General features: G+C 39.5%; 1 protein-coding gene across 2 annotated transcripts in view; it reads left to right on the forward strand.

Annotated features, from left to right (window-relative positions):
- Nucleotides 1-25,108, forward strand: part of GRIA3 (glutamate ionotropic receptor AMPA type subunit 3) — a 300,360-nt gene that overhangs the window by 260,129 nt on the left and 15,123 nt on the right. Inside the window, exons 13-14 of one of the 2 annotated variants that reach the window (XM_012745625.3) lie at nucleotides 14,397-14,644; nucleotides 15,206-15,320. In XM_012745625.3, coding sequence (XP_012601079.1) covers nucleotides 14,397-14,644; nucleotides 15,206-15,320 — 363 coding nt within the window. The remainder of the gene's footprint in view (nucleotides 1-14,396; nucleotides 14,645-15,205; nucleotides 15,321-25,108) is intronic. The other variant, XM_012745624.3, reaches the window with a different exon arrangement.

A 25,108-nucleotide genomic window follows, 5' to 3' on the forward strand; every position in this document is an offset into this window, starting at 1 on the left:
ATCATCTCTGGAGATTCTACCACTTTCAATCTTGATTATGCCCATTTCTTCAATCCATCTATCAGAGCTGATACACGGGAATAACTATTTTTAAAACGAGGGAAAATTGTGAGTGTTGTCACCTGGCTGCTTACCCCTGTTGTAATTCTTCCCTTGGAAAGGAGAGTCAGAGAGAGAAGGCCCAAACAACTTAGTGTAGCAACTTGCAAAGCCAAAAAAAGGAAAATCAGGCTGAGTGGAAATGTAAGGAGCGTTCTCTGTTTTTTATCCACAAATATTTCCTTGTTGTCTGATCTTTTGAAAGAAAGTATGGTTCTTGGATAAGAGTAACAAGAATATTCTTTCTTATCACACTTAGACCCAGGATTTCCTTTATTTTCAATTTTACACAAATAGGGTAAATTTAAAAGAAACAGTTCCTGCATGCACCTGAGGAATTTTTGCCCATGCAAATAATACAGCTTACCTTTCTCTAGAGAGCCCTTTCATAAACACAGCTGGGTAAGCTATTCCAGGGCTACAGATCAGTTCGAAATAGAGGAGAAATTATGGCCTCTCCTCCCCTGCCCCTCAACCCAGGCTAAAGCCAGCCCTCCAACTGGGGCAGGCAGGACTTCCATGTGATGCAGTCATCACCTCCATCATCAGGGTAAACCAGGAAAATATTATAAAGTAAACAAAGTAATTCTTGGTGCCCTTTTGCTGCCTTTTAGTACTTCTCTGCTTTTCCTTTATTTAAGCGGTTGTAAACCTGCTCTGTCCAATATGGTACCCACTAGTTACAAGTACCTATTTAAATTAATTAAAATTAAATTTAAGAGTCAGTGTTTCAATAGCGCTAGTCATATTTGAAGTGCTCAATAGACATATGCGGTTAGAAGCTAACATATTGGACAGCACAGATACAAAACATTTCAGAAAGTTCAATGGGCAGCACTTCTGACCATTAGTTCCTTTAGCTTCTTGAGTATAAGGAACATGCCTTCCACATCTCCATCCCCTATAGCATCTACCGCAGTGCCTGATACAACTATGAAATGGGGAAGAAATCAAGTGCTCACTATGTTGTCATGACCTATGCTAAATTCATCATAAACAATCATCTCATCATCTCAAGAACACTATAAGATAGGTCCTATTACTATCTCCATTCTTTAGATGTGAAAACTGAGACTCAGTGAGGTTAAATGATTTGCCCAAAATAACACAGCTAATAAGTACCAAAAGCAGGTCATTGAAACTTTAGGATCTGTGTTCTTACCTACTACTCTATACACCAAGAGAAAACTTCACTTAACTGCAAGTTTCACTATGGACAGGCAGGCCTCTTCCAGAGCATTAGTGATTAGGTGGCTTCTCCACAGCACTCATGCTGGCCAAGGCAGAAAAAAGATAGCTTGGAATGAGGGCCTGAGCATGAAGATTAGGGGTATAAAGAAGTATATCGATTTGTGTTTGAGTGTGGGCATCAGATTAAGGGGCTATTTGACTACTTCCCTAAATGAAATAATAGCAAATTAGTAGTTTTATTTGCCATTTTGCATATGGAGACCATTGCCTTGACTCCAATGGTGCAGATTAGTAACACCTAATCATTTCCTGAAGTTAACTTGCTTGCTACACTTTCCAGAAGGTTCTGTAACTTAAGCTTCCATGCCGCACAGTTTGAGCCAGGACATGCAAATGCCAGAAAATCAATTTTCCTGTAGCTTTCACAGTCAGTGTATTTGCCAGACAAAACCCCAGCCAGCTCCTTTTTTTAAAATCAGCGTAGCACCTTTAGAAATAATACTTACCAGAATGCTCCTAACACAGCAAGGAAGAAAAGACTTAAATCTAAACCCAACTGTTCAAAATTGAGAGCTATAGGAGAAGGTGAAATGTGATATTGAAATTGAACATTTTAGTGGCCCCATTTGGCCTTGTAAGGTATTTTCTGCCAAGCATCTAGTGAGTTAGCTTTGATTCTAATCTTTGCCTCAGTAGGGCAGACAACACTTAACCTATCACCATCCTTCCTGCCACCCACATGTGCCCATGCCCTCATGTGCCTCCTGGCTTATCAGGGTGGTAGTCCACCTTGTCTTCCCTCTCCAAGACCTATCTTGATTCCCCTTCCCTCTGATATTATATGAATTATCTCATTTAATACTCTATCTCCATTTCAGAGATAATCATTAGGGCCTTGTCCAAGTCAAGCAGAAGGCATGATCTTTAATGGTAGCATTTAGGGCCTTGTGACAGGCTAGTGGCTTACTATATTGGTGCCTTTTATTATACCGCTAAGCAGATTGCACAGGCTTCAAAGCTGGACCAAGGAAAGAGATCAAGGCTATATAAAATCATGTAAAACAATGAGTCAAAGAAATAAACCTCACTTAATTCACTGACGTTTTGGTCAATGTAGTCATTAGCAATTTCTCCACTGGGAGGCAGTATGGAGTAGTAGAAAAAGCACAGGTTTGCAAAGCCAACAGAACTATATTTGAATACTAATTTTGTCACTTCACATTTATGCAACCTTGGAATGATCACTTTACCTCTCTAAGCTCTGGAGGGAGAGAAAGGGGCGAGAATATAGACTGGTATCAAATGATCTGGGTTTAAATCTCAGCCACTCATTTTTATTAAGTTAATATTTATTGAGCACATGCTACGTGACAGCCACTGTTCTAAGTGCTCAAAACAAAGTCCTTCTGCTCATTGCAGTGGCTAAGAAAGAAATAAACAAGTTCAGTCAGTGTTGAGTGCAATGAAAAAGGAGGTAAGGAGACAAAATGTTTGGGGGCAAATGCTGCCTTCTCTTGGCTAATTGTAGAAGGCATTTTTTTTTTTTTTTTTTTGAGACAGAGTCTCGCTTTGTTGCCCAGGCTAGAGTGAGTGCCGTGGCGTCAGCCTAGCTCACAGCAACCTCAAATTCCTGGGCTCAAGCGATCCTACTGCTTCAGCCTCCCGAGTAGCTGGGACTACAGGCATGCGTCACCACGCCCGACTGATTTTTTCTATATATATTAGTTGGCCAATTAATTTGTTTCTATTTATAGTAGAGACAGGGGTCTCGCTCTTGCTCAGGCTGGTTTCGAACTCCTGACCTCGAGCAATCCACCCACCTTGGCCTCCCAGAGTGCTAGGATTGCAGGCGTGAGCCACGTCGCTCTGCCTAGAAGGCCTTTCTGATATTTGGCGTGACACCTGAATGACGTAAGGGAGCAAACCATGCAAACATGAAGTGGACTGGGGTGGAGAGGAAAGGATTCCAGATGAAACAGCATGAACAAAGGCCCTGACAGGGGAACATGCTTGGCAGGTTTGAGGAAAAGGGCCCCTGTGGCTGGAGTGAAGTGAGCAAGGGAAAGAGTGGTAAAAAATGATGGCTGCAAAAAAGACAGGCCCTGGTAAAAATTGTGGATTTTACCTGTTCGATAGGAAGTCATTTAGAGGGCTTTGAGCAGAGGAATGATAAAATCCAATTTATGAGCAAAGGAGCACTCAAACTGCTATTGCAAGGGCAAAAGTTGAGCAGGGAGACCACTTAAAAAGTGATTGCAACATTTCAGGTGAACAATGATTGGATTGGATTAGGATGGAGGTGGGGAGAAGTGGTTGCATTTTGAACATAGATTGAGCTGACAGGGTGTGGAATGTGAGACCAAAGAGAGTAGTCAAGGATGACTATAAAGATTTTGGCCTGAACAACTGGACAAATTGGACGGTGCTGCCATTTTCTCTGCTGGAGAACACTGCAAGAGTAACAAGCAGGGCTGGGGTGGGGGGCGGTCAGGAGGTCCATTTAGGCCATAGAAATGCCTAGGAGATACTCAAGTGAAGATGTCAGGTAGGCAGCTGAATAAATGAGTGTGAAGTTTAGTGAAGTCAGGGCTAGAAGTTTCACCAGCTGTATCATCTTGGATAAGTAAAATGACTTCTAGAAGCATTAGTTGCCTCCTCAGTAAAATGGAGATAATATTGGTTTCACAAGGTCACTTTAAGAATTAGCGATAATGCATATAATGTGCATTCCTGCTGCATGTAAGTGCTTAATCAAAGGTAGCCCTCTCATTGTCAGTATTCATGCACTAACTGGCACCTCGTTGTTGCTGTTGTTGATTTCTCTAAACCCAGGTTGACTATTAGAATCACCTAGGAAGTATTTTTTTAAATGTTGGACCCACTTCAGGCCAATTAAATCAGAATCACAGGAGCAGTGATCAGTAGCTTCCCAGGTATAAAATACCTGCGGATAGAGAACAGAATAGCTGGCTTTAACAGAACTTCTCTTCAGATTAGTTCCAGCTTACCTTTTGGGAAACTAACTCTTAAAAAAAAAAAAAAACACTTAGTGGAAAATTTGGCTCTTCTGGATATCCCTGAGCCAATTGCTTCTTCTTTTCTTCATTGCCTTTTTTTTCCCTTAGTATGAGAATAATTCTTCCTCTGGGGACCTAGAAGATACAACTATAGTGGAAAGTCAAAATATTGCAATTCCAGGCTAGATTTTTCTTCTTAATAGAAGAACATTTTTTCTTCTCATTTCCTAGGATCTGCATTGTCAGGTTTGGCCTCTGCACTACAATTAATGGATTCAAGAATAACAAGAATATTAAACTTCTCTTTTAAATGTCTTAGTTATAGAAAATAAAAAATACAGTTGGAAAGTAAAATCCAATTGGTCAAGGGTGATAGACTCTGGGTTGCTGAAGATGACATTTCATTAAAAAATAGAAATCTAGCAGGCTGGGGGAAAATGACCCTGGAGTATTCAATACTGATAGCAGGCCTAGAGGCAGTGCTTGCTTGGGAGTCAGAGAATTTGAGGCTTTGCTCTACTTAGTAGAGAAAGGGTGTGGCAGGCACGCTTTCTCTGTGGCCCATTCTGGTCCAGATAATAGATTATGCAATCTAAAGGTCAGGGTATATAGTTAGCAAAGTCAGCTTTTTAACTCACACACACACACACAACACTCCTCTCCCCTGCCCAGTTGATGTGTCTACCTTTAGGCTAACATTCCTTTAGTTGTGTTTTGATCTTTGCTAAAATACAAGTTCTCCTGCAAGGGGATTACCCTTTCAGTCATTGTCCATCATTTATAACTCAGTGGAAATGTTTCCAACCCTTTTCTGTGTGCAGGATGTGGTGGGGAAGGGCATCTTGTACCTGGTAAGGCAAATAAGGAAGAGGTGAGGGAGTGAAAAATGAGGAGTACCTGCGACAATAAAAGTTTACTACTCACAGTCTTGTTTGACAATAGCTCTAGTAGTCCATATGCGTGTATTTTCACTCTCAAAATAAGGAGAAAAAAAACCAGTCAACTTCTGGTTTAAAAGTATGGTTTTCATGTAGATCAAGAGTAAGACACCTTGGTCCCCAATGTCACATTTCAGGGTGGGAATAATAGAAATATCATGTCCCTTGAAGTTATGCTAAAGTATAGGCATCATTTTAAGCACAATTTGTGTGGACTTGGCCCAGCTCTACCATATAACTTACAGTCATCCCGTAGCCTATCTGGGAATAGCACCCTGTTTGAGAGCACAGGTTCCGGAGCCTACCTGAGTGGGTACCCAGCTCAACCATGTACCAGCTGTGTGGCCTTGGGCAAATTACTTAGCTTCTCTGTACCTCTGTTTCTGAATTTTTAAAATAGGGTAATATCATGATAATAAAATCTATGTCATAAAGTTGTGAAGATTACATGAGTTAACACTTGTAAAACACTGGAAATGGAGCCTGGAAGAAAGTAGGTACTCAAATTTTAGTTATGATGGTATTCTCTACTTAATGGTGACTTCATCAAAGTGCATACAGCAGAGTTTCTCAGCCTTGGCACTACTGACACTTGGAGCCAGGCAATTCTTAGTTGTAGGGGCCATCCTGTGCATTGTGTAAGATGTTTAGCAGCATCACTGGCTTCTACCCACTAGATACCAGTAGCACTCCTCTCCCCAAATTGTTACTATGAAAAAGTCTCCAGATGTTGCCAAATGTCTCTTGAGAGGCAAGACAGTTGCTAATTGAGAGCCAGGGGATGGTGGGGTAGAGGATACTGTAGCCCTTCCTCTGTTCTCCAAGAATAGAGCAACAGGACCTTAGAAATGTTTTCTCCATGAATATGTTGACTCTGGCTTTCAAAGTCATATAACCACCGGTGCTACTTTCAACCCATTGGAATATGCATAGTCTGACTTGGCAAGGGAAACAGAAGATGAATCAGGATAGTAATCTGACTTTGCATGCCAGAGAGGGACACTAGAGAGGTCACTGGAAACTTGGCTGGTTGTCGCCTGCACCTTTGGAAAGGAGACATCTGAAATAGCACTCCTTGAGGTAGAAGGAAACCTGTCCCTGGACTTAACAACACAGTTTGTAAATGTTAAGCAAAGGCATTTGGAATGAGTATTTGACATCTGAGGGCAAAACTCAATGTCTAGGCAAAAGGTGACCTCCAACTCCACTGAAGTTATCTAAAAGCCCAGCCCTCAAAATAACTCAGCCAGGCTCATAACACACAACAGCAAGGCTAAGAATAGAAACCAGCATTTCTTTCCCTTCCTTCCCCGTTTTCACTAATCCACAGTCCCACCGCAGTTGCTAATTGTCCGGAGCAAAAGGAAACTGACAAGCAGTACTTGTCTGAATGTTTAAAAATGTATCAACTGAAGTGAAGGAAATAAAGACAATGAAATTAGAGTCTGGCCCATGCTTTAGAAATGAAATCATTTCCTGTGTGCCTTGCTCCAAATCAAAATGGAAACCATTTCCTTTGCTTTAGAGGGAAAAAAATTTGTGAAACTCAATGATTCCTTTTTCTAAATGCACCTCATCAGAGCTTTTGATTCTTCAAAGCAGATGTGGAAGAAAAACATGTTTTTACTGCGTTTGACAAGCCAAATGCGCTCTTCCTCTTCTGCTCTAAATTGCTCTGATCCCTTCACGTGGTGAAGTATAGACACTAGGGGCCTGTACCAGAGTTACAGTGAGTGACAAGAACATTCCACTGCCTTAGTGGGAGGGGATTGGGGTTAATTTACAATTTACCCTGATTTTAAAAAAAAAGCTTGGACAAAAAATAAAAAATGTTTTTGAATGTGAATTGCTCTCTTTCATCATAAAGGATATTGTCAGAGTTAGAGCAGAAAAGGCTGGGATTGTAGGGGAAAGATCTTTCTGTAGCCTTGAATTCAGCAGACTTGGATGGTTTCTCAGCCTTGTTTCTCATTAGCTGTGTGACCTAGGGCAAGTCATTGATTGAGGCAGTGGAAAATCTTTGAATTTCTCTATAGGAGAAGGTCACATTCTGCTTGGGACTTATCTGGAAACTATTTGCATAACAAGCACACAGTTTTCCCAGGCTTGATGGCTGGTGACTCTGGGGTAGATTGATGGAAATGAGCATGTAGGCTAAAGCCCACCATGGCACCTTTTGGCATTGTCACTGCATTTACCCTCCCTCACCCTTGATTCCATCATTTATAAAATGGGAATTCATTCTTTCACTCAACAAATATGTATGGAGCACTACTGGGCCCAGACATTGTTCTCTCTCTCCGTGGTGGGGATTAAGCAGTGAACAAACAATACCTGCTCAACTTACCTCACAGGGCTATGGAGGGTTTAAATGAGATGGTGTGTGTACAATCACCTTGGCAACCAGAAATCCTTATGTAAATATAAGATTGAAAGATTTTCAACTATCTCCTGCCTTTAGTAATGACAAATCTAAGGCCTCTCTGAACAGGGAAGTGGAATATTTGAAAGGCTGTGTGGTGGGAAACACTCTTGCCACAAAAGTCTCCCCTTCATGGGCCTAAATCAGGTGCTTTAAATTTCTCCCATCAGAGTTGCTTCTTAGAGAATTTCTGTAGACCTGAGACTTATGACTATATTAAAGAACTTGAGAATGGGCCCACCCCATCCACATATCAACTCCCCCCCTTCTTCTCTTCCTGCTGTCCCCCCTGCCCACTAGGACATGCATGCACATTATCCTCTTCCAATCATATCAAACATTAGGAAAGGCAAAGAAGAAAGGGGGAAGAGGAGGAGGTAGGAGCTCTCCAGAGCAGTTGCATCATCCTCCCTTCCTTCTAGTACCTTGCCTTATGAGGATCACCTACCCATATCCTAATATTTGATAAACTCTATGAGGCAACATTTGCTCCTGAATGTTAGGGAGGGCACAGGAGGCAACCAGGGGTTCTGTAAGTGCTCAGTTGAGGCAGACAGAAGCCCAAAGCCACTCTTTTGAATTTGTACCAATTGAGACTTTACTAAAAGGAGACATTTCAGAGGGGGCTAAACGATTCAGAAGGAAAAGCAGATTGTAGTTTATAATTATATTCTCTTTATTAAAGGTTAAATCTAGAGAAGAAATTGACCAAACTGTCAAGCAATAAGTAGTCTATAATAAACTTGGAGAAGGCAAAAATGAGTAAGGGGAAGTTATTTTTGTTTGTCACTCTTGCCATATTTCCCTTTCTTGGTGTCTTATACACAGGGCTGGCCTTTTCTAGCCCATGAAGGGCACCTTTTATAATGCCAAGAAACCCATTCTCCTTTTTTGAATATGAATCCCTTCCTCACATAAAAATGAAATTTTAAAAAATGGGTATTTTTAAAATTTCATTTAAAAAATGATGCCTTGCTCAAGGGTAACAGAGGCTCTTATGACATTAGTGAACACTTCCATAAGGACAAAGAATGCTGATGCCAGAAAAGGGATACAGGATGGATCTCTGAGGGAGGCAGATAGTGAAATCAGGGGAGAGTGGTGGAAGCTTAGCAACCCCAAAGTGAACTCTAGCCTGTCTTTGACATTTACATACAAGCCTAGTCCTTGTACAGACAGTGATGGAAATAGACAATGTAGGCACGCTGGCAACAGTGGCCAAATCAATAAATAACTGTATAAAGCCAGCCCACTTCCCTTTGAGGCACACTGATGTGTAATGGGCCTGAAACCATCTTCCCCTGACCTTTCCTTCATTCTTATCCTCTCAAATTATTCACTCAGAACACATTGTACATGTTTGGGGCATAGAGATGTTACAAATACCAATATTGTCTTGCAAATTATGTAATACTTTGCATTCTAACAGTAAATCAATACCATAAATGAATTAGCATATTATGCTTCTGTTTGCAATTATGCTTCCAATTTCTTGGTCCATTTTGTTAATTCAGTTAATTCTGGGCTATCAATGTATAGAAAAGTGTATGTTGAATTCTGTCAAAGTAAAAAATTGTGCTTTTATCCAGATCATGAGAAGAGATGGTTCCACTGTCCTTTGTGTTCGTGCCACTATATCGAACATATTGTGGTCAATTCTGGGGGCTACTTTTTAGGAGGGACTTTGAAAAATTAAGAAGTATCTAGAAGATTATGACCAGAAAAGGGGAGTTCACTAGAATTCATGTCATAAAAGTAACAAATGAAGGCCCTTAAAATGTTTAGCTTGCAAAAGAAGCAATTAACAGGTGGCATTGTGGCAGTAGACTTCGGGCTGTACATTGTGTGGGAAAAAGAGCATACTTATTCTGTGTCACTACAAAAGGAAGAATTAGGACTAGTGGATGGCACTTCAATTTTAATATTCATTCATTCCACAGATGCATAGTAAGAGTTTACTATGGGCCAGGCATCATGCTAGTCACTGGGGATACTGAGACAAAAAAGACATAATCCCTGCTCTCAAGGAACTCAGATTCATCTGGGAATGACCATTACAAAGCAGTATTATCAATGCTACCTACAGTGGAGAAATGGAAGCAGAGACGTGGGACTGCCCAATTCAAGCAGAAGGCAGAAGTAGAATTGGAGCAGAAAGGCTTTCATGAAGGATGTCAGCCAAACAAAAAGAACTTTCTATCACCTTGAACTGCCCCACAATGGAATAAGCAACCTCCTAAGCCTCCTTTGAGCACCACTAGAGGCATTTGAGCAGAAAAGCTATGGCTTCATTGGGTGAGAGGGCGAACAAGATGGTTTTTAAGGTGCCTTCTAGCTCCAAAATTATCTTATTCTACTGACTCCAACTGGATGGCCTATTGACAAAGTGGATATTCTATTTTAATTCATAGGAAAGCAGAAAATTTTATTCACCAAATTTCCCCAATAGCAATGTTCTGGTTAATGAGGATTTTAATGTATAAACCTCAACTAAACTACAAAACATAAATTTAAGAGGAAAATTTGCCATCCTACTCATTTTCCTCCACCAACAAAATTTTTAAAATCCAAAGCCAAATGATAATGGTTTTTATTGATGGCAGACCAGGGGCATTCAATAGGGATATGTCTGAAGACCCAAATGTGAAAATAATATTTAAGCATATGATTGCCCCCATAAAATGAAGAAATGTTTCCATAACTATGGGACTGAAGTACAGTAATTTATACTGCTATTAAAATAAATTCTGCCACTAATTATGCTTTTTTACTATAAAATACTTATAATGAAAAAAATACTTTACAATGAAAAATACTTTTTCATTGCTTCCTGTATGCCAGGCACTGTTCTAAGTACGTATTAACTCACTTAATTTCTCCCAATAAACCCCTGAATAGACACATTTTAAAAATAACCCCATTTTATGGATGAGGAAATTGAGACACATAATTATTGCACCAAGTAAATGGGATTCAAACCCGGGTAGTCTGACTCTGCATTCTTAACCACTGCACTATACAGTTACCTTGTTCTTACCTTGGTCTCCAGAAGAATACTTGTATCACTAGAGCTACTGTATATACAATGACTAGGAGTGGCCAACACCACTGCAAAGTGATACAAGGTATGAATAGTGGGATTTCATGTACCAGACTCAAAGGGCCCAAAATTCAAATTTTCACTTCAACAAATAGACAAATTTCTCCATATCTTTGACCTTCATGATTTATTACAAATAGGTGGAACTATTATTGTTGAATCCATTAATGCTAGGGCTCTACCTTATCTGCAGTTTGGGTTAATCTGTTCCTCCTCCATTTGTGTATTTCTCTTTTGAATTTCATTTGCCAATTATCTAGCAGTGCTATGAGAATTGGCCTCTCTGCATAACTGTTGTTTGTTCCTTCTTAGGTACAAAACGGTGCTCTGTGGGATGAAAGAAATGAATTGTGGCAGGTTGGAGAAAAATGAACTTGTTATTATACATCCTGCCCATAATTTTCTTTAATTTCTCCCAGATGATTGAGCTAAGATTCAATCCCTTTTATTGCCTTTGGTATTTCAGCCAAAGTAAGACAGATTGCAAAAAAGAAAAAAGAAAAAGCTAGTGATGTTTTTTCTTCTTTTGGGTCTAAATGTTATACTGTCACTTAAATACTAGTTAGAAAGATAAACGTTTCAGCTTAATTTCTCTCACTTATGAACCATTTCCTTTCCCCCCTTCTAACCTCTTTCAGAATTTAGTCCTCAACCAGAGCCCAATCATTTCTGCCACTAACTTATTTGTCATTTACTGCATTCATTAATATTTGCTACATGTACACCACACACATTTAAAGGGCCTGCTTTGAGCACTGCTATTTATTCTCCTAGAAATGCATCATTACCTAAAGGAATAAACCTTTGAACCTGTATCAGCGATCAAAGAGCTCAAGTAAATGATGAAGTAAATGAATCCAAATTATAGTGCACTTGGATCAGAATTCATGGACCCCTTTGCCCTGGGCTTATAAATTTATCTTTGGAAGCAATGGCCTGTTTGCAAATAGTATAAAAGACAAATAGGCCTGAAGCCTCCCCACCTCACTTTAATCCCCACCTTGCACTCAGGTCTGATTGGGCTAAGATGAAGAACACAAAATATCTCTTTTATAAATGCACAAAAATACATACCCACTACAGTGTTGGCTACTGATTGGAACTGATCTGAGTCCTTCAAAAGGAGATTGGGTAAATGGAATAATTAATAGTACATCCATAGATTGACAGGCTATATACAGCCATTACATCATAAAAGAGATATACTTATTCCAGTAAAAATATAAAGAGGAATAAGGGAATAATAAAAATCAAATTCAGTATAGTGGTTACTTTTGGTGAGTAGGGAGGGGTATGCAATCATGGAAGGGTAGATAGGTGGACTTTAACTTCATAAGGTTTCATTTCTTAAGCTTCATGGCAGGTACACAAGTGCTCTTACATTATTTTTATATCTTTCTGTGTATCTTAATTGTTTACTTTTTTAAAATTCTTTGGGCAACTGACTAAGAAATTCCTACTGAAATAAAGTCATTGACAATGTATTTCATTACAATGCTTAGAAATTGTTTTATCAACCAAACCTTCTAGCTTGGATGTTAGGTGATAGAATTATTGATAGAATTTAGAAGGAGAGCCAGACTGTACAAGGATGATAATAAGTTTGATTTGGAAATGTTTAAGCTGAAAGTATCTATAGGACCATCAGGTGAAAGTGTCCATCAGCAGGACTTGTTTGCTGTCTCCCCAAAGTATATCTTGAATCCAACTTCTACTCTCCACCTCCATCACTCCCACCCTAATCCAAGCCACAGTCATCTCTTCCCTGGACTATTAGAATAGCCTTCTAACTAGTCTCCTTGCTTCCACTCTGACCCACCTTATAGTCCAGTCTCCATACAGCAGTCAGAGTAATCCTTTAAAAATTTAAATCAGATCTTATCACACGTCTCCTCAAAATCTTCCAATAGTTTCCTATAACATATAGAATAAGTCCAAACTTTTTACCATGACCTCCTGTGCCCTATAAGATTTACCCTCTGATTATCCTTCTAAGCTCATTTCTTACCACTCTCCCTTTTGCTCATTTGGCTTTAGCCATAACTAGCTTCTTTTTGCTGTACTTTATGCAAACTAAGTATGTTCCCATCTCAGTGAACAGTTGCAGTGACTCATTGAGGGCCTAAGTGAGGGTCTGATTGTGAAAAACACAATGCTTAATTTCCATTGTGATAATTCTGGGAGTTCCAGCCCCTTGGAATTATTTGGGTGGGTCCAAGCAGACCTCAAGAAAGATGGAATGTACCTGGTCAAAGTCCACAGAAAAGCAACTAAATAAATAGTCAGAAAAGCTGGAATGGGGTCAGGAAAACCCATAAAAAGATACTTGAAAATATGGTATATATTTATGGTTTCTGACATGCTATCTCACCTCTGGTCAGATATCACCTTAAAGCTTTCCTCTAGGGTTTTCATTCCTAAGGACCTAGCTCCCAACTAAATTGGATGTTCTGGGGCCACCAAGTCTACACTTCCTTTATATTCTCCAAAATGACTACCATAAGGCTAGAGTTCACAGTAAGCATTGAGAACATGTTCTAAGGACCACTTAAATTGAGATGAAATTTAATGGAATTAAAAGCAAAACTCAAAGAGGTAAAGATAAAGATAAAGAGACCTAGCTTGGTAGAAAGAACTAGCAGTTTTGGTTTGGCCTCAACCCAAGTTGAAGAAAGGACTCTATTCACTCTATTATAGTCTTCACACCCCTAGTAGAGTGCTTTATCCATAGCAGGTGCTCAATAAATATTTGTTGAAAGAATGGATAAACAACTATTTAATAAATACAGCTAGGCAACCTCAGGCAGCATTGATAGAAAATAATGCTCAAATAACGAGAAGCAAACAGGGCTGGTTGGTTTCTTTGTTTTCCAGTCTATTCTGGTCATTTATCTGGGGTGTCATATTTATTTCTATATACTCCAATTTAAGAGACATCACCAACTAGAATGTGCCTACGAATGAAAGACCAAGTTGCTACAGTTCTGGAAACAGTATCAGTCAGTGGAGTTTCACCTAATGAAGAGATGGGGTGGGGCACATAATAAAAGCTTTGCAATATTTGAAGGATTGCCATGCAAAAGAAGGAACAAAATTGCTTTACATAGCTCTAGCGGACAGTACTAAAGGGTTCAGCTCATAATAAGGAAGTACTTTCTGACAGTGATTGACATCCTGTGCTAGAGTGACTGACTAAAATGGTTAAACACTCCTTCCCAGTGGTCTTTTATTAGGCAGGTACAGGATAAATACAGAGCAGGATATTGTAGGGGAGACTTCTGTATGGAGAGGAAGATTGAACTAAGAAAGTGCTTATCAAACTGGATTGCAACCAATGAGTGGGGCCATGAAACCTATTTAGTGGGTCCTGAGGAGCATTTTTTAAAAATGAATTAGAAGAGAATAGAAAATATTCGAGAGCATCACACGTAGCAAAGGGCAAGTATGGTTTTGAGAAACCCATTTTGGAAACATGTTTACACATGTATGAATGTGTCTGCTAGGTTACACTGTAACATGTTCTTCTTCCTGTGGATTGCAGTATCAAAAAGGTTTGCAAACGACTGCACCAAGGCTTCTTCCAGAATGAATATCTGGCAGCTCTAAGCACTCTTATCTCTTTGGTGCAGAGATCCAAAATTGCCGTGTACGAGAAAATGTGGTCTTACATGAAATCGGCAGAGCCATCTGTGTTTACCAAAACAACAGCAGACGGAGTGGCCCGAGTGCGAAAGTCCAAGGGGAAGTTCGCCTTCCTGCTGGAGTCAACCATGAATGAGTACATTGAGCAGAGAAAACCGTGTGATACGATGAAAGTTGGTGGAAATCTGGATTCCAAAGGCTATGGTGTGGCAACCCCTAAAGGCTCAGCATTAAGGTGGGTGGAATAATATAACAATATCCGTGTTGTTATAGTATTCCACCTACCCTGATGCATTTTGTTGTCATTTTCTTTCTTGTGGATTTTGAGGTAACTTTTAAAAGTTTAAAATCTACAATATTCCATGGAGTTAAATAAGACGGTAAATTATGGTTTCATCTATTTAATGCATCCATTTTTTTTAATGTTCTCTCTCTGTGTTGTCCTCTCTGACTGTTTGTTGCTGTTTTAATTTTACAGTTCAACGGCTTTTTCAATTTAAATGGTAAAAGCCAAGTTATGGTGCCATATGTGACGAATGTTAATTGCATGGATGTGGTGTTCTTGTTACTTTTTTTCTCAAAGACAATTTCCCCATCCCGCACACTTCAGTTTTGAGCAAATGTTATCCTCCATGCCACCTTCCAATATTTAACCCTGTATTTGCTGTACAGACATTTTTATAGCTCCACGTTCTGTGAAATTTAGCCAATTTGTCCTCTTGTGCTCCTTTTTATACGTTAACGATTTCCTAAGCATTTGTGCATTTTCTTACAAGTTATGTTTTATCGTTTCAAGAAATGCTGTTAACCTGGCAGTATTAAAACTGAATGAGCAAGGCCTCTTGGACAAATTGAAAAACAAATGGTGGTACGACAAAGGAGAGTGCGGCAGCGGGGGCGGTGACTCCAAGGTCAGCCTCAATGTCACCACAACCGGGTACCCTTAGTGACGAGTAATCGGCAAGACTGTTATCTTATTATTGAGGAGAGAGCACAAGACTCACACATAAAGTGGAATGACCAGGTTATTCCCCTGCCTGGCAGCTTGGGAACCAGAAAGACTTTAGGGCACTGCCCACATTTTTGATCTAACTTGGGTCCCTTCTTAAACTCCCAGACAGAGCCTCCCCATCCACACCCCTTCCCTTCCCTCACACACCAGACTGGTTGCCTTATGAAGGCCGTGAAGTGGGTTTAAATGCCCTAGGCTTTCAAGAGCCCAAGGCTTTCCTGTAAGACTGTCCCTGCCTGCCTCAGTTGAGTGGTGTGAGAAATCAGATCCATCTACTGAAAAGTCAGGTTATGGCCTTTTTTGTTCTAGGATGTGATGGTTGCTCATGGAGATTGGTTGGTTGAGTCAGGATGGCTTCTTCGATTATGTGTATGAGTGATGAGATGTTGTTCTCTATATGTGATGGCCCATTTAAGCAGGCCCCACTTAACTTGAAAGCCAAAGAATAAGCTCGGTTTCAAGTTAAATGGGGTCTTTCTTCAATAGGCCACCCCATATAGAGACTTTGCAAAGACATGTTGTGTATTTAAGCAGATGCGTCGCCTAACTATGATACTATGTGTGTATAAATCCTTGATTTGGCTTCTCCTTAGCCATGTTCTTGGTTCAGGTAGGTCTAATTGTTATCCAGGCTGCCATCATGAGAAAACCCATGTTACTGGGCATTCCTTTGGCTCCTAACACTCTTCATGGCTAGAATGAATGAATAGCCATCATCAAAGCAACAAGAAATAGGGGCAAGCTCAGAAGCCACGATACCAAGTCATGGAAAGACACATTGGGTAAGTACAGGAGAGACCTGAAAACAGAATCCTCCATGGCCCAAGAGGCATGAGAATTATATTGAAGCATGTAAGATCAGCTCTTGTACGACCAAGATCCCATGGGCATCTTAAAGTGAAGAACAGTGTTTCCCAACCACAGACCAACAGACAGGCAAGCCAAAACTTTTCTCCTTCAGAGACAATGGTTGCACTTCTGCTCCTCTCTTTCCCTCTCCATCCCTCAGGATCCTGATGGAAAAGTTAGTTTGCCAGTCTGCAGTATAATATGGGTTTGGAAACACTGATCCAGAGCACTTTCAAAGAAATAAATTTAAAAACAACTTTCTTCAGCATATAATCTTACCAGGCATTGGCATGGCCTTTTATTGTAAAACCTTGATTAACCAGATCTCACCTAACCAATACCCCAACTAACTGAATTCCCCCCAAGTACTTCACATTGATGAGAAAGCAGCAATAGTACCCCAAAAAAAGAAGACCGAAGGAATTGATTTTTTTAAAATCACTTGCCAAGAGATGACCTGTGGTTAGATCACATTCAGCTCTTTCTCCTATATCTTCTCTCCATCTGGATTGACCCTCAAACCTTAGAGGCTGCTTCCCTGAGGCGAGAAAGTGGATACAAGCTTTTAAGAAAAAATATTATTAGCCAAGAACGAAACGAAATGACTATTCTTATTGAAAATTCCATTCATCCCTTATGGATTCCAATTAATCAAGGTTTTACTACATGTCAAAAAGCAGTAACTTTCTTTCCCACCAATGTGAACTGATGACATTGACAATTCAGCCAAGCTTTTGGCTCATTTGATTTTTACAATGGCTAACCTGATGCCCAAAGTATTTAGCACCTTCTTCCCAGTCCTTTTCTCATGTTATTAGCACGGAGAACCTAATTGTGTCATTGAAGTGAGTTGCAGAATGAAAATTGAGCTGGATTGGATGCATTGCTCTCACGAATTCATCATTCACACTCAGCATGGTTAAAAAAAGGAGCCATGGACTATAACAAGATGACTCTAAAACATCCACATGATGCCAAGTGTCCAGAAGTTTTCAAATAATCAGACATTTGATGTTATGTAAACAAAAAAATCTGCATGTGTTTGGCTGAATTTTTACTTTTCACCCAGATGTTTTGGGACATGAAGACCCCAAAACTTTAGACCAGCTATTTGTTAATTTACAGCCAGCAATCAAGCTTTTTTTTTAATCTTCAGCTGGTACTGCTGCAAAGATTTTTATCAAGTAATTTTATTGCCAGCTCACAATTTCCAGATTATCTGAATTTTGATGTGCAAATAGAAAAATATTTCAGTAGATTCTAAATGTTTCCAACTTCTATGACCATAGTACTACCTACAGGCATCTTTCAAATTGCTTTATTTGGTCATTCCTCCAGCCAATCTTTTGAAATAAGCGAACCCCTTTCTCGACTATGGATAACAGTATGATCAGTGCTGCGTATCCAACGATTGCTTATTCCATTTCTGGATTACCAAGGAACTTGCCTTTATCTTCTTCCTTCTTGCTACCTGCTGTTTTCTGAGAGTGGGCAAGAGAAGGGGCAAGAGATGAACTTGAATCTGTTTCACCGCTACTTAGTGGTGATGCTAAAAACAAATAAATGGAGAAGGAGGTAGAAATGGCAGTGAAACCTCATTAATTTGGAGCCCTCTCACTAGTAATTTGTGATAAACTAGACAGGGACCAGTTTACAAGTTTATATTATCAGGGATGGAGACAAGAGAGGTTTGTTAAGCAAATAAAGAGTTTAGACTATCAGTTGAATTTTTTCTTAAGAGAACAAACCCTTTTTCAAATGTTGGAAGCACTTATTAGATATAATCATATTCATTACAAATCTATCTGCTAAAGTAGTTCTCACGAGGACCTCAACTAAAGCAATGTTCTATAGTCAGTTTGAATTACAAAATAGACTTAAAGTAATATAACTGTCATTCTTCAAACCTATTCTGTAATTCAGGAATTGCTTTACCCATTCAGACAATTCCTCCCTTCTGTTAGTCCAAATCAGTGAGATTTTAGTGTATTAGAAAATGGCTTGAGAAGTACACTTCCCCATTGTATCCCATCCCCAGTTAACAGACAATTGACTGTTGAATATACCATCATTTCACAGAGAAAGTGAGATCCAGAGATGTTGGTGACTGAGAAGGTCACACAGCTAATGCTGTCACAAATCTCTGCTGATTTTCAGGGTCACCTCTTGTGATAATATTGCAGATGGCAATTTATCACATCTACTCATCCAATGAGCAACGTGAATCTGATTGCATGTGATACATTTCCATAAGAATCAGGTTCATTCTCGACTACTTTGGTTACTAGGCAAATGGCATATTTAAGTCATTCCAGCCCTCAGTACTGATTACTAAAAATGACAATAATCATAAAGCCTGACATTTATGAATGCTTTTATTTTTTCAAAAACATTTCACACCTATTATTTCTGAGACGGAGAAATACCTGTATTGCATATCTCTCTCCTGCAACCTTAAAAAACGATAAATGGGCAATTATATTAAATTGTTGACTTTTTCCTTCCTGGCATGAGGCATTACACATTCTGAGCCTATTCTAGAAAAGTTGCTAGACTACGGAAAGAACCAGCAACTTTTCAGGCTGTTGTAAATGTGCATGAGCTTAAACTAACGAAATAGATATTTATTTCATTTTATTTTTTGAATGCAAGGAATTAACAAGGTCAGTCACCGAGGCAGCCCCTGAACCAGACCTATAGGCTAGAACGAAAATATTGCGTAGCTTTACCAATTTCCCAAACCTGGGCTCATAGGACCTAAACAAAGCAGCCTTGATCCTTCCTTGATGGACTATAAATGCACAGGCAAGGATCATGTAAATTCGAGCTGTGGTTTGGGAATTTTTTAACCCACAAATCACCCTTTTGTGTAAGTGCTTTATTACAATGTGTGCGCAAATGTGGTAATTAAGAGCCAGTGGGTTGTTTCAGCGATAAACCCAGATCGCCAGGGGTTTGTGACACAGCCAGTGAAAGTCTGTCACTGTAACTCACAGCAGAATGGGGATTTATCTGCTGAATTACCACACAGGCACATGGGCTTCCTTCCGCAGCTGCCTGTCGCCTCAAACTTTCACATTCTTCTGATCCCCTACCAGGGGTGGGGAACTTGCTGGCCTTCTGATTTCAAGATTGTTCTTTTTTAAGCACCAAAAGAGGCAAGAAAAGCTTCATCTTTTACTGCTGCACCCCTTTTAAGAAAAGGATTTGTTCTGTAAAATTTGGATTCAGTCAAAAGGCTGCAGTCAAGGATCCAGAAGGCCACATGTGGCCCCAAGGCTGCAGGTATACCTACCCTACTTCATTCCCTTAATCTTGGGTAAAGGATGCCAGCTTGGCTTTTCTGGCTAGCCTTGCCTTACTAGAGGAGGTCGGGTCAGTTAAACAAGCTATTTGTGACTGGGGTGACAAGTTCTTACAAACCCTACCATACCTTACCCTAAAATTGTACCAGGCTTCCATTCTATCAAGGAATTTAAATAGATTTCTAGTGTCTATATTTTTGCAAGGTGAAAATCAGCACATATTGTGTGCTTTGGGGAACATAGGAACAGAAAGTTTAAAGGTGACCATTCTGAGCCCCTTGACTGCAATGAGAATTGTATAATAGGTGTGTGTCTTAACTTGTAAGGCATATGGGGAAGTGAGGAAGGAGAATGGGCTATGAACTTAAACCTCCATTATTTAAATAAATGGTAGCATGCTTATCATGACTTATTGATAACATTGATAGAGAAATCCAGTTTTACTATTTTCAGAAACATATATGGCATAAAATAAACTGACCAATGTGATGCTAGGGAAAAACTTAGGGAATTTGTTTTAATAGATTTAAAAAATGCCTGCAATTAAAATTAGCTGTGTTTCCTTTTCATGTGGGTGCTTTTATAGTACCTAAAAAGAATTTGTTCTCTTAAGAAATTCAGACATATTCCTCCTCCCTATCATAGCAATCTTTTTTTTAATCCCATGCACTTGTTTAGCAAGTCTTCTATTCAAAGATAGTAAAAAGTTACACTTGAGAACAGCCCATTTCCAAATTCCCTTAGCTTCATATTTAGTGGTGCATAGATGAATGAGGTTGTACTGTATTTCCCATATGTATAAATGAGATCTTCAGTATTGTGTGTATTTCTTCTTCCATGTATGTCTACAATTCTCCTCTCCTTTGCCACCGTCTCTTAACCCCTTCTCTTCCGCACCCAGAATTCTTTGACATTCTTGGGACTTGGGTAATGGATAAGAATCTACATCTGCCTTTGCCTGCAACAAAAAATGGACCTTTCTTCTCAGGAGCCATCCCTAAAGGTAGACATTTTGGATACTCAAGGTTAAGATGGATCCCAATGACTGTTTATTGACACTGTTATGTGTGTAGGCAAGAATCATTACAGATCGATGGCACTTCCTGGGTCTTAAGAAGTTCCTGTGAATCCCCAAGACTCTGGTTTGGGATCAAGGAGTAGGGTGAGTATATTACGCTCTTCGTTGGTTTGCATGTTTCTGTGCTGGTACTGCCTCCTGGAAGTATGAAGAACCTGACAGTTTTCTTTCCTGGTAGTGACTAAATTTGCTCCTTGAACCTACTCAGGTCTTCCTCCCAAGAGCAAATCCTCACTTTCTCTCAAGTGGCTGCTTCAAGCAAGGGACCTGTTGCCTTAAGAACTGAACCAGTCCAGTGGCTGCCAAAACCATTGATTTTGTCAAATGGTATTAAAGAATAAATTCTACCACCGGAAAAAAAATGTAATCCAGAAAGAAAACATTTTTTAATTATTCCATTCTAGTGACTTTTTAAAAATTGACTGTGTAGCTCTAACATTTCTATGATTGAGACATGATTATTTGCCTTTGGTGTTATCCCGATAACATGAATGTGTTTCTTATTGATAAATAATGACCAAATGTCCAACACCAGAGCAACAGAAAGAGCAGCAGGAATGAAAAGCCTGAAGGTAAGAATGTTATTATACAATTGCCAAGAGGAAAGACACCGTTCCAGTGGCAGAGAGTGAAATTGTGTGTGTCTATGCCCTTTCTGCTCCTTGAAGACCAAATTATTTGGTCTCCTTTCATTTGGAAAGAAGGTTATAGAACCACAATCTCTGAAAGGTAGGACAGCCATGAAAAAGAAACATGAAAGATTTGATGTAATTGAAATACATTTGATTAGGGTGGGAATTGGGGTTGGTGGAGCAGGGTGGGGGCAAGTTTATTTTATGGAGAACAATTGAAATCCATTCTCTTTTGACTTTCTAGAGAGCGGTATAGCATTTGGCCCTTGGCACATGAGGCTGACTCCCATTGGTCGGAAGTGGCAAAAGTGTGGTCCAAGTACTGGATTCACCTTTAGGCTTAATTTTATCTGGCATTGAAGCAAATATTTTTCAAAACACATACCTAAGGCAATAGCATACTATATATATACACACACATAAAGAACACTGGTGCATCCTGTCTAGCATCACTACTGGAAATGCAAATGTGATGTGCGGATGCTAGAATGTGTGCTAGAAGAGGGTGATATGTGCCCTGGCATGGCAACCAGATTCAATTTCAGATCTGATATATAGGCCCCATTTGCTGAAATCTATATTTAAATATAAACTAACATTGATTATTTTTCTATGAATCATGGTCAAGTGATGGCTCTTAGAGAACAAAGAGGATACTGGCACCCATCAGATTGAACTCTCAATGCATATTTTGTTTAGAATCAGGGGGGTGAGCTATATGTCTTCAGAAACTCTCATGTGAGTTTTTGGTTTCTGTTTTCTCAGTCTATGCCTCTCTTGGTGCCACTGGAATAAACTAATGAAAACACACTTATACATAATAAACCCAACCAAATTTGATAGCTTTCTTTTTTAATGGATCTTAAAACAGTTTTCAAGTGAATCATAACAATCATGTACTTGATGAAATGTCTGTGGCCACATTTTAACCAAAACTGGCTTCTCCAGAAGCTTAGCATCTTCCCTGAGCCCCTTCTTTCTGTCAGGGACAAAGTGGCTAAGAAGTCTTCTCAGACAAATTGGGTTATGGGAAATAGTCCATAACCAATAATGGTTTTGGATATCTTTTCTAGAGGGGGAAGTTAAATGGAGGTCCAGTTTAGCAGAAAACCACCAGTAAAATTCACAACCTGTGGAATCAAGGGGTCTATTGCTTTGGATTTGAGAGGTTATCTTTTGGAAATGCCACTGGCTTTACACATATATCTAAGAGTTGCTTCTGGGACTGCTGCTTTAGCATAGGTGCTCATCAATAGGTTTCAATCACTCACATTGTTAGGCCCTTAGTAAAATGACTCACAGCTTTCACCTCCTAGTGTTATATGCATGCATTATTGAATCTGCTCTTTGCACTTAAATTATTATCCCATTAGCAAGGAGTTAAATAAGTTTGAGCTACATTTGTGAACTACATGGATATAAATACTCTCTCAGAGGCAGCTTCTAGCAGCTAAGCACTGCATAACTCTGCAAATCATTGTAGCTTCCCCTGTGGAATAAAGATCATTTGGGCGCCCAGAGGCCAATAACGCCAGCAGTCATCTGTGCACATATTCCTAGGTTGTGGAGAAAGCACAGGCTGATCTAAGGGTAGAAAGATTGAAATAACTTAAACTCTCATTCTCTTGGAATCCTACGTTCAGGAACGCCTGTGAAAAGAAGAGGATAGGGATATTTTTTTTAAGGGCTCCAGATACTAGTGTACTTGAGGGCATATTTGGAACTTCCATGGCCTTCAACAGCTGCTATATGGAGAGATAAATCCCTTCATTACACATATTCAAGTTAACCTATAGAAAAGAATGTAAAAGACCACATAGGAAATCCTTTCATCCAGCAGATGATCCTCTCACTTGATCATCCATTGGCTTCAACTTAATAAAATAAGACCAACCTGGGCAGAGATATCTGTGACTACCTGCCTGGACATACCTGTATGTCCTGAGTGATGCTAGGGCTTCTCCAAAACAGGCTAGGGAAGCAAGTAAATGACAGGCAAGGTGCCTTGTCTCCGTGAAAACCTGAAATATCTTCACTCAAAGAGCCAGCAAAAGGGAGGATGGCTAGTCTCCCTCCATTGAGCCAAAGATATTTCCGAAGAGTTATTCCCAAAAATATCACTAGGTACCAAGAAGAACATGTTAGTAACTTGGAGCGAGGGTTTGGGTAAGGGGAAAGGTGAGGGAGGGGCTTGCAGCTTAGATTGAAATAAGCTTCCACTTTTATCATCCGGATATTGTGTTGTCAGAGCAGGTTTCTAATTAACTATGCAAATGCACCATCCTTGCTCATATATTTCTTTTACTTCTCTATAATCTTCCTGTCTTCCTCTATAGCCTACATATTTACACATATATCTATCCCTCCTAAGGGCAACATTGAAGATCTTCTGGAATCATTCATTAAACAGACATTTGCTCTTTAGGTGTCCCTCCTCCAAAAGGAGATGTGAAGCCATTTAGAGCGGCATATATCTCACAGTCTCTCAGGTGGCTAAATCACACTATACCCTGGATGCCAATATTTTTCAGGCCCAGAGTTATACCCATAGTACAAATTCCTCTCTCTTCCCTTCTAAGATCTCCAGCTTATATGGCGGAAATCAACTTGGTAATCAATTCACAAGCCCCAATTTCTCTTCTTTCCCTCTAAAGGGAAACTTAGCACCCTCACTTCACCATTTCTTTGTTCATAATAAGGTATCCAACACGGCTTCAAGCTAGTTTATTTACTATTTTAAGTATTTTGTGAAATTAAAATTTATTTTAAAATTTGAAAATAAACTGGGCAGTTCTTTGGAAATATATAAAAAGTTTTGTTTTAGTTTTTTTTAAAATAGTTTCTACTTTCACAGAAAAAAAAAAAAAACACTGGTATTCTTATCCTAAAGCTATGTCCATATGTAAGGTTTGCCATCACGGAAGATAACATTGGTTCTTTGAAATAGCTGTTGGTGCATCCCAGAAACTGAGCCTGGAATCTAGACAACCACCATCTGAGGGGTGGATGCCTTGGATTGTGAGCACAGTCCTTTGTAGCTGATTTATTGCCAGGTGTGGATAGCACAGATAAGCAGAAATTTGTGTCTGCTGATAATGTTTTCTTCTAAAATACTATTTATTATCAAAGTATTATGAATCACATTACTACCCCCTATATAAAAAACAAACAGATGCCACTCCATAACTGTTCCCCACACACAGGAATCATCATCATGACACAGGTCAGCATTACTTTCTCATGCTTTTAAATAACTAATTCACATTTATTCTTACTGTCTCCATCTGATCAACAATCCATATGCATTTGTATAACTTATGTGCTGGAAAATGTTTTCTTCTTAGGGGAACTTTACGCAATCTCCCTCTATCCCCAACATTTTTTTAAACAAAATGGAACAAATAGTTATTTGTAAATATTTACTCTTTGCTTCATTCCCATTTCTCAGAAGGATTTGTATTTTAACAAGGCATGTCACTTGAACTTAAAGATGTGAAATTCTCACTGTGGAATTTCAGGTACCAGTGAGAAAAATATTTTTGGAGAGGGGGACATTCCCAGACCTGAAATTATATCACAAAGCTCTCCTTTTTCCTTCCTAAGTCTTCTGACCCATGCCTTTGTCTTTGGAGGGCTCTACTCAGCAAAAAGTTCATAGCAAGCCCTTCAGAGGGGGAATGCCTAATTTCTATGATAGGAATCTGACCTACTTTGTTTAATTTTTTCTGTTCTCTATTGAGGTGAGTACAATAAATATTTCTGACTTATAATTCTCTTAGGTACCAGTGAAGGGCCTGCAGTAATTGCTCTGAAACATTACTCT

The sequence above is a fragment of the Microcebus murinus genome, chromosome X (assembly GCF_040939455.1).
Source record: "Microcebus murinus isolate Inina chromosome X, M.murinus_Inina_mat1.0, whole genome shotgun sequence".
NCBI lineage: Eukaryota > Metazoa > Chordata > Mammalia > Primates > Cheirogaleidae > Microcebus > Microcebus murinus.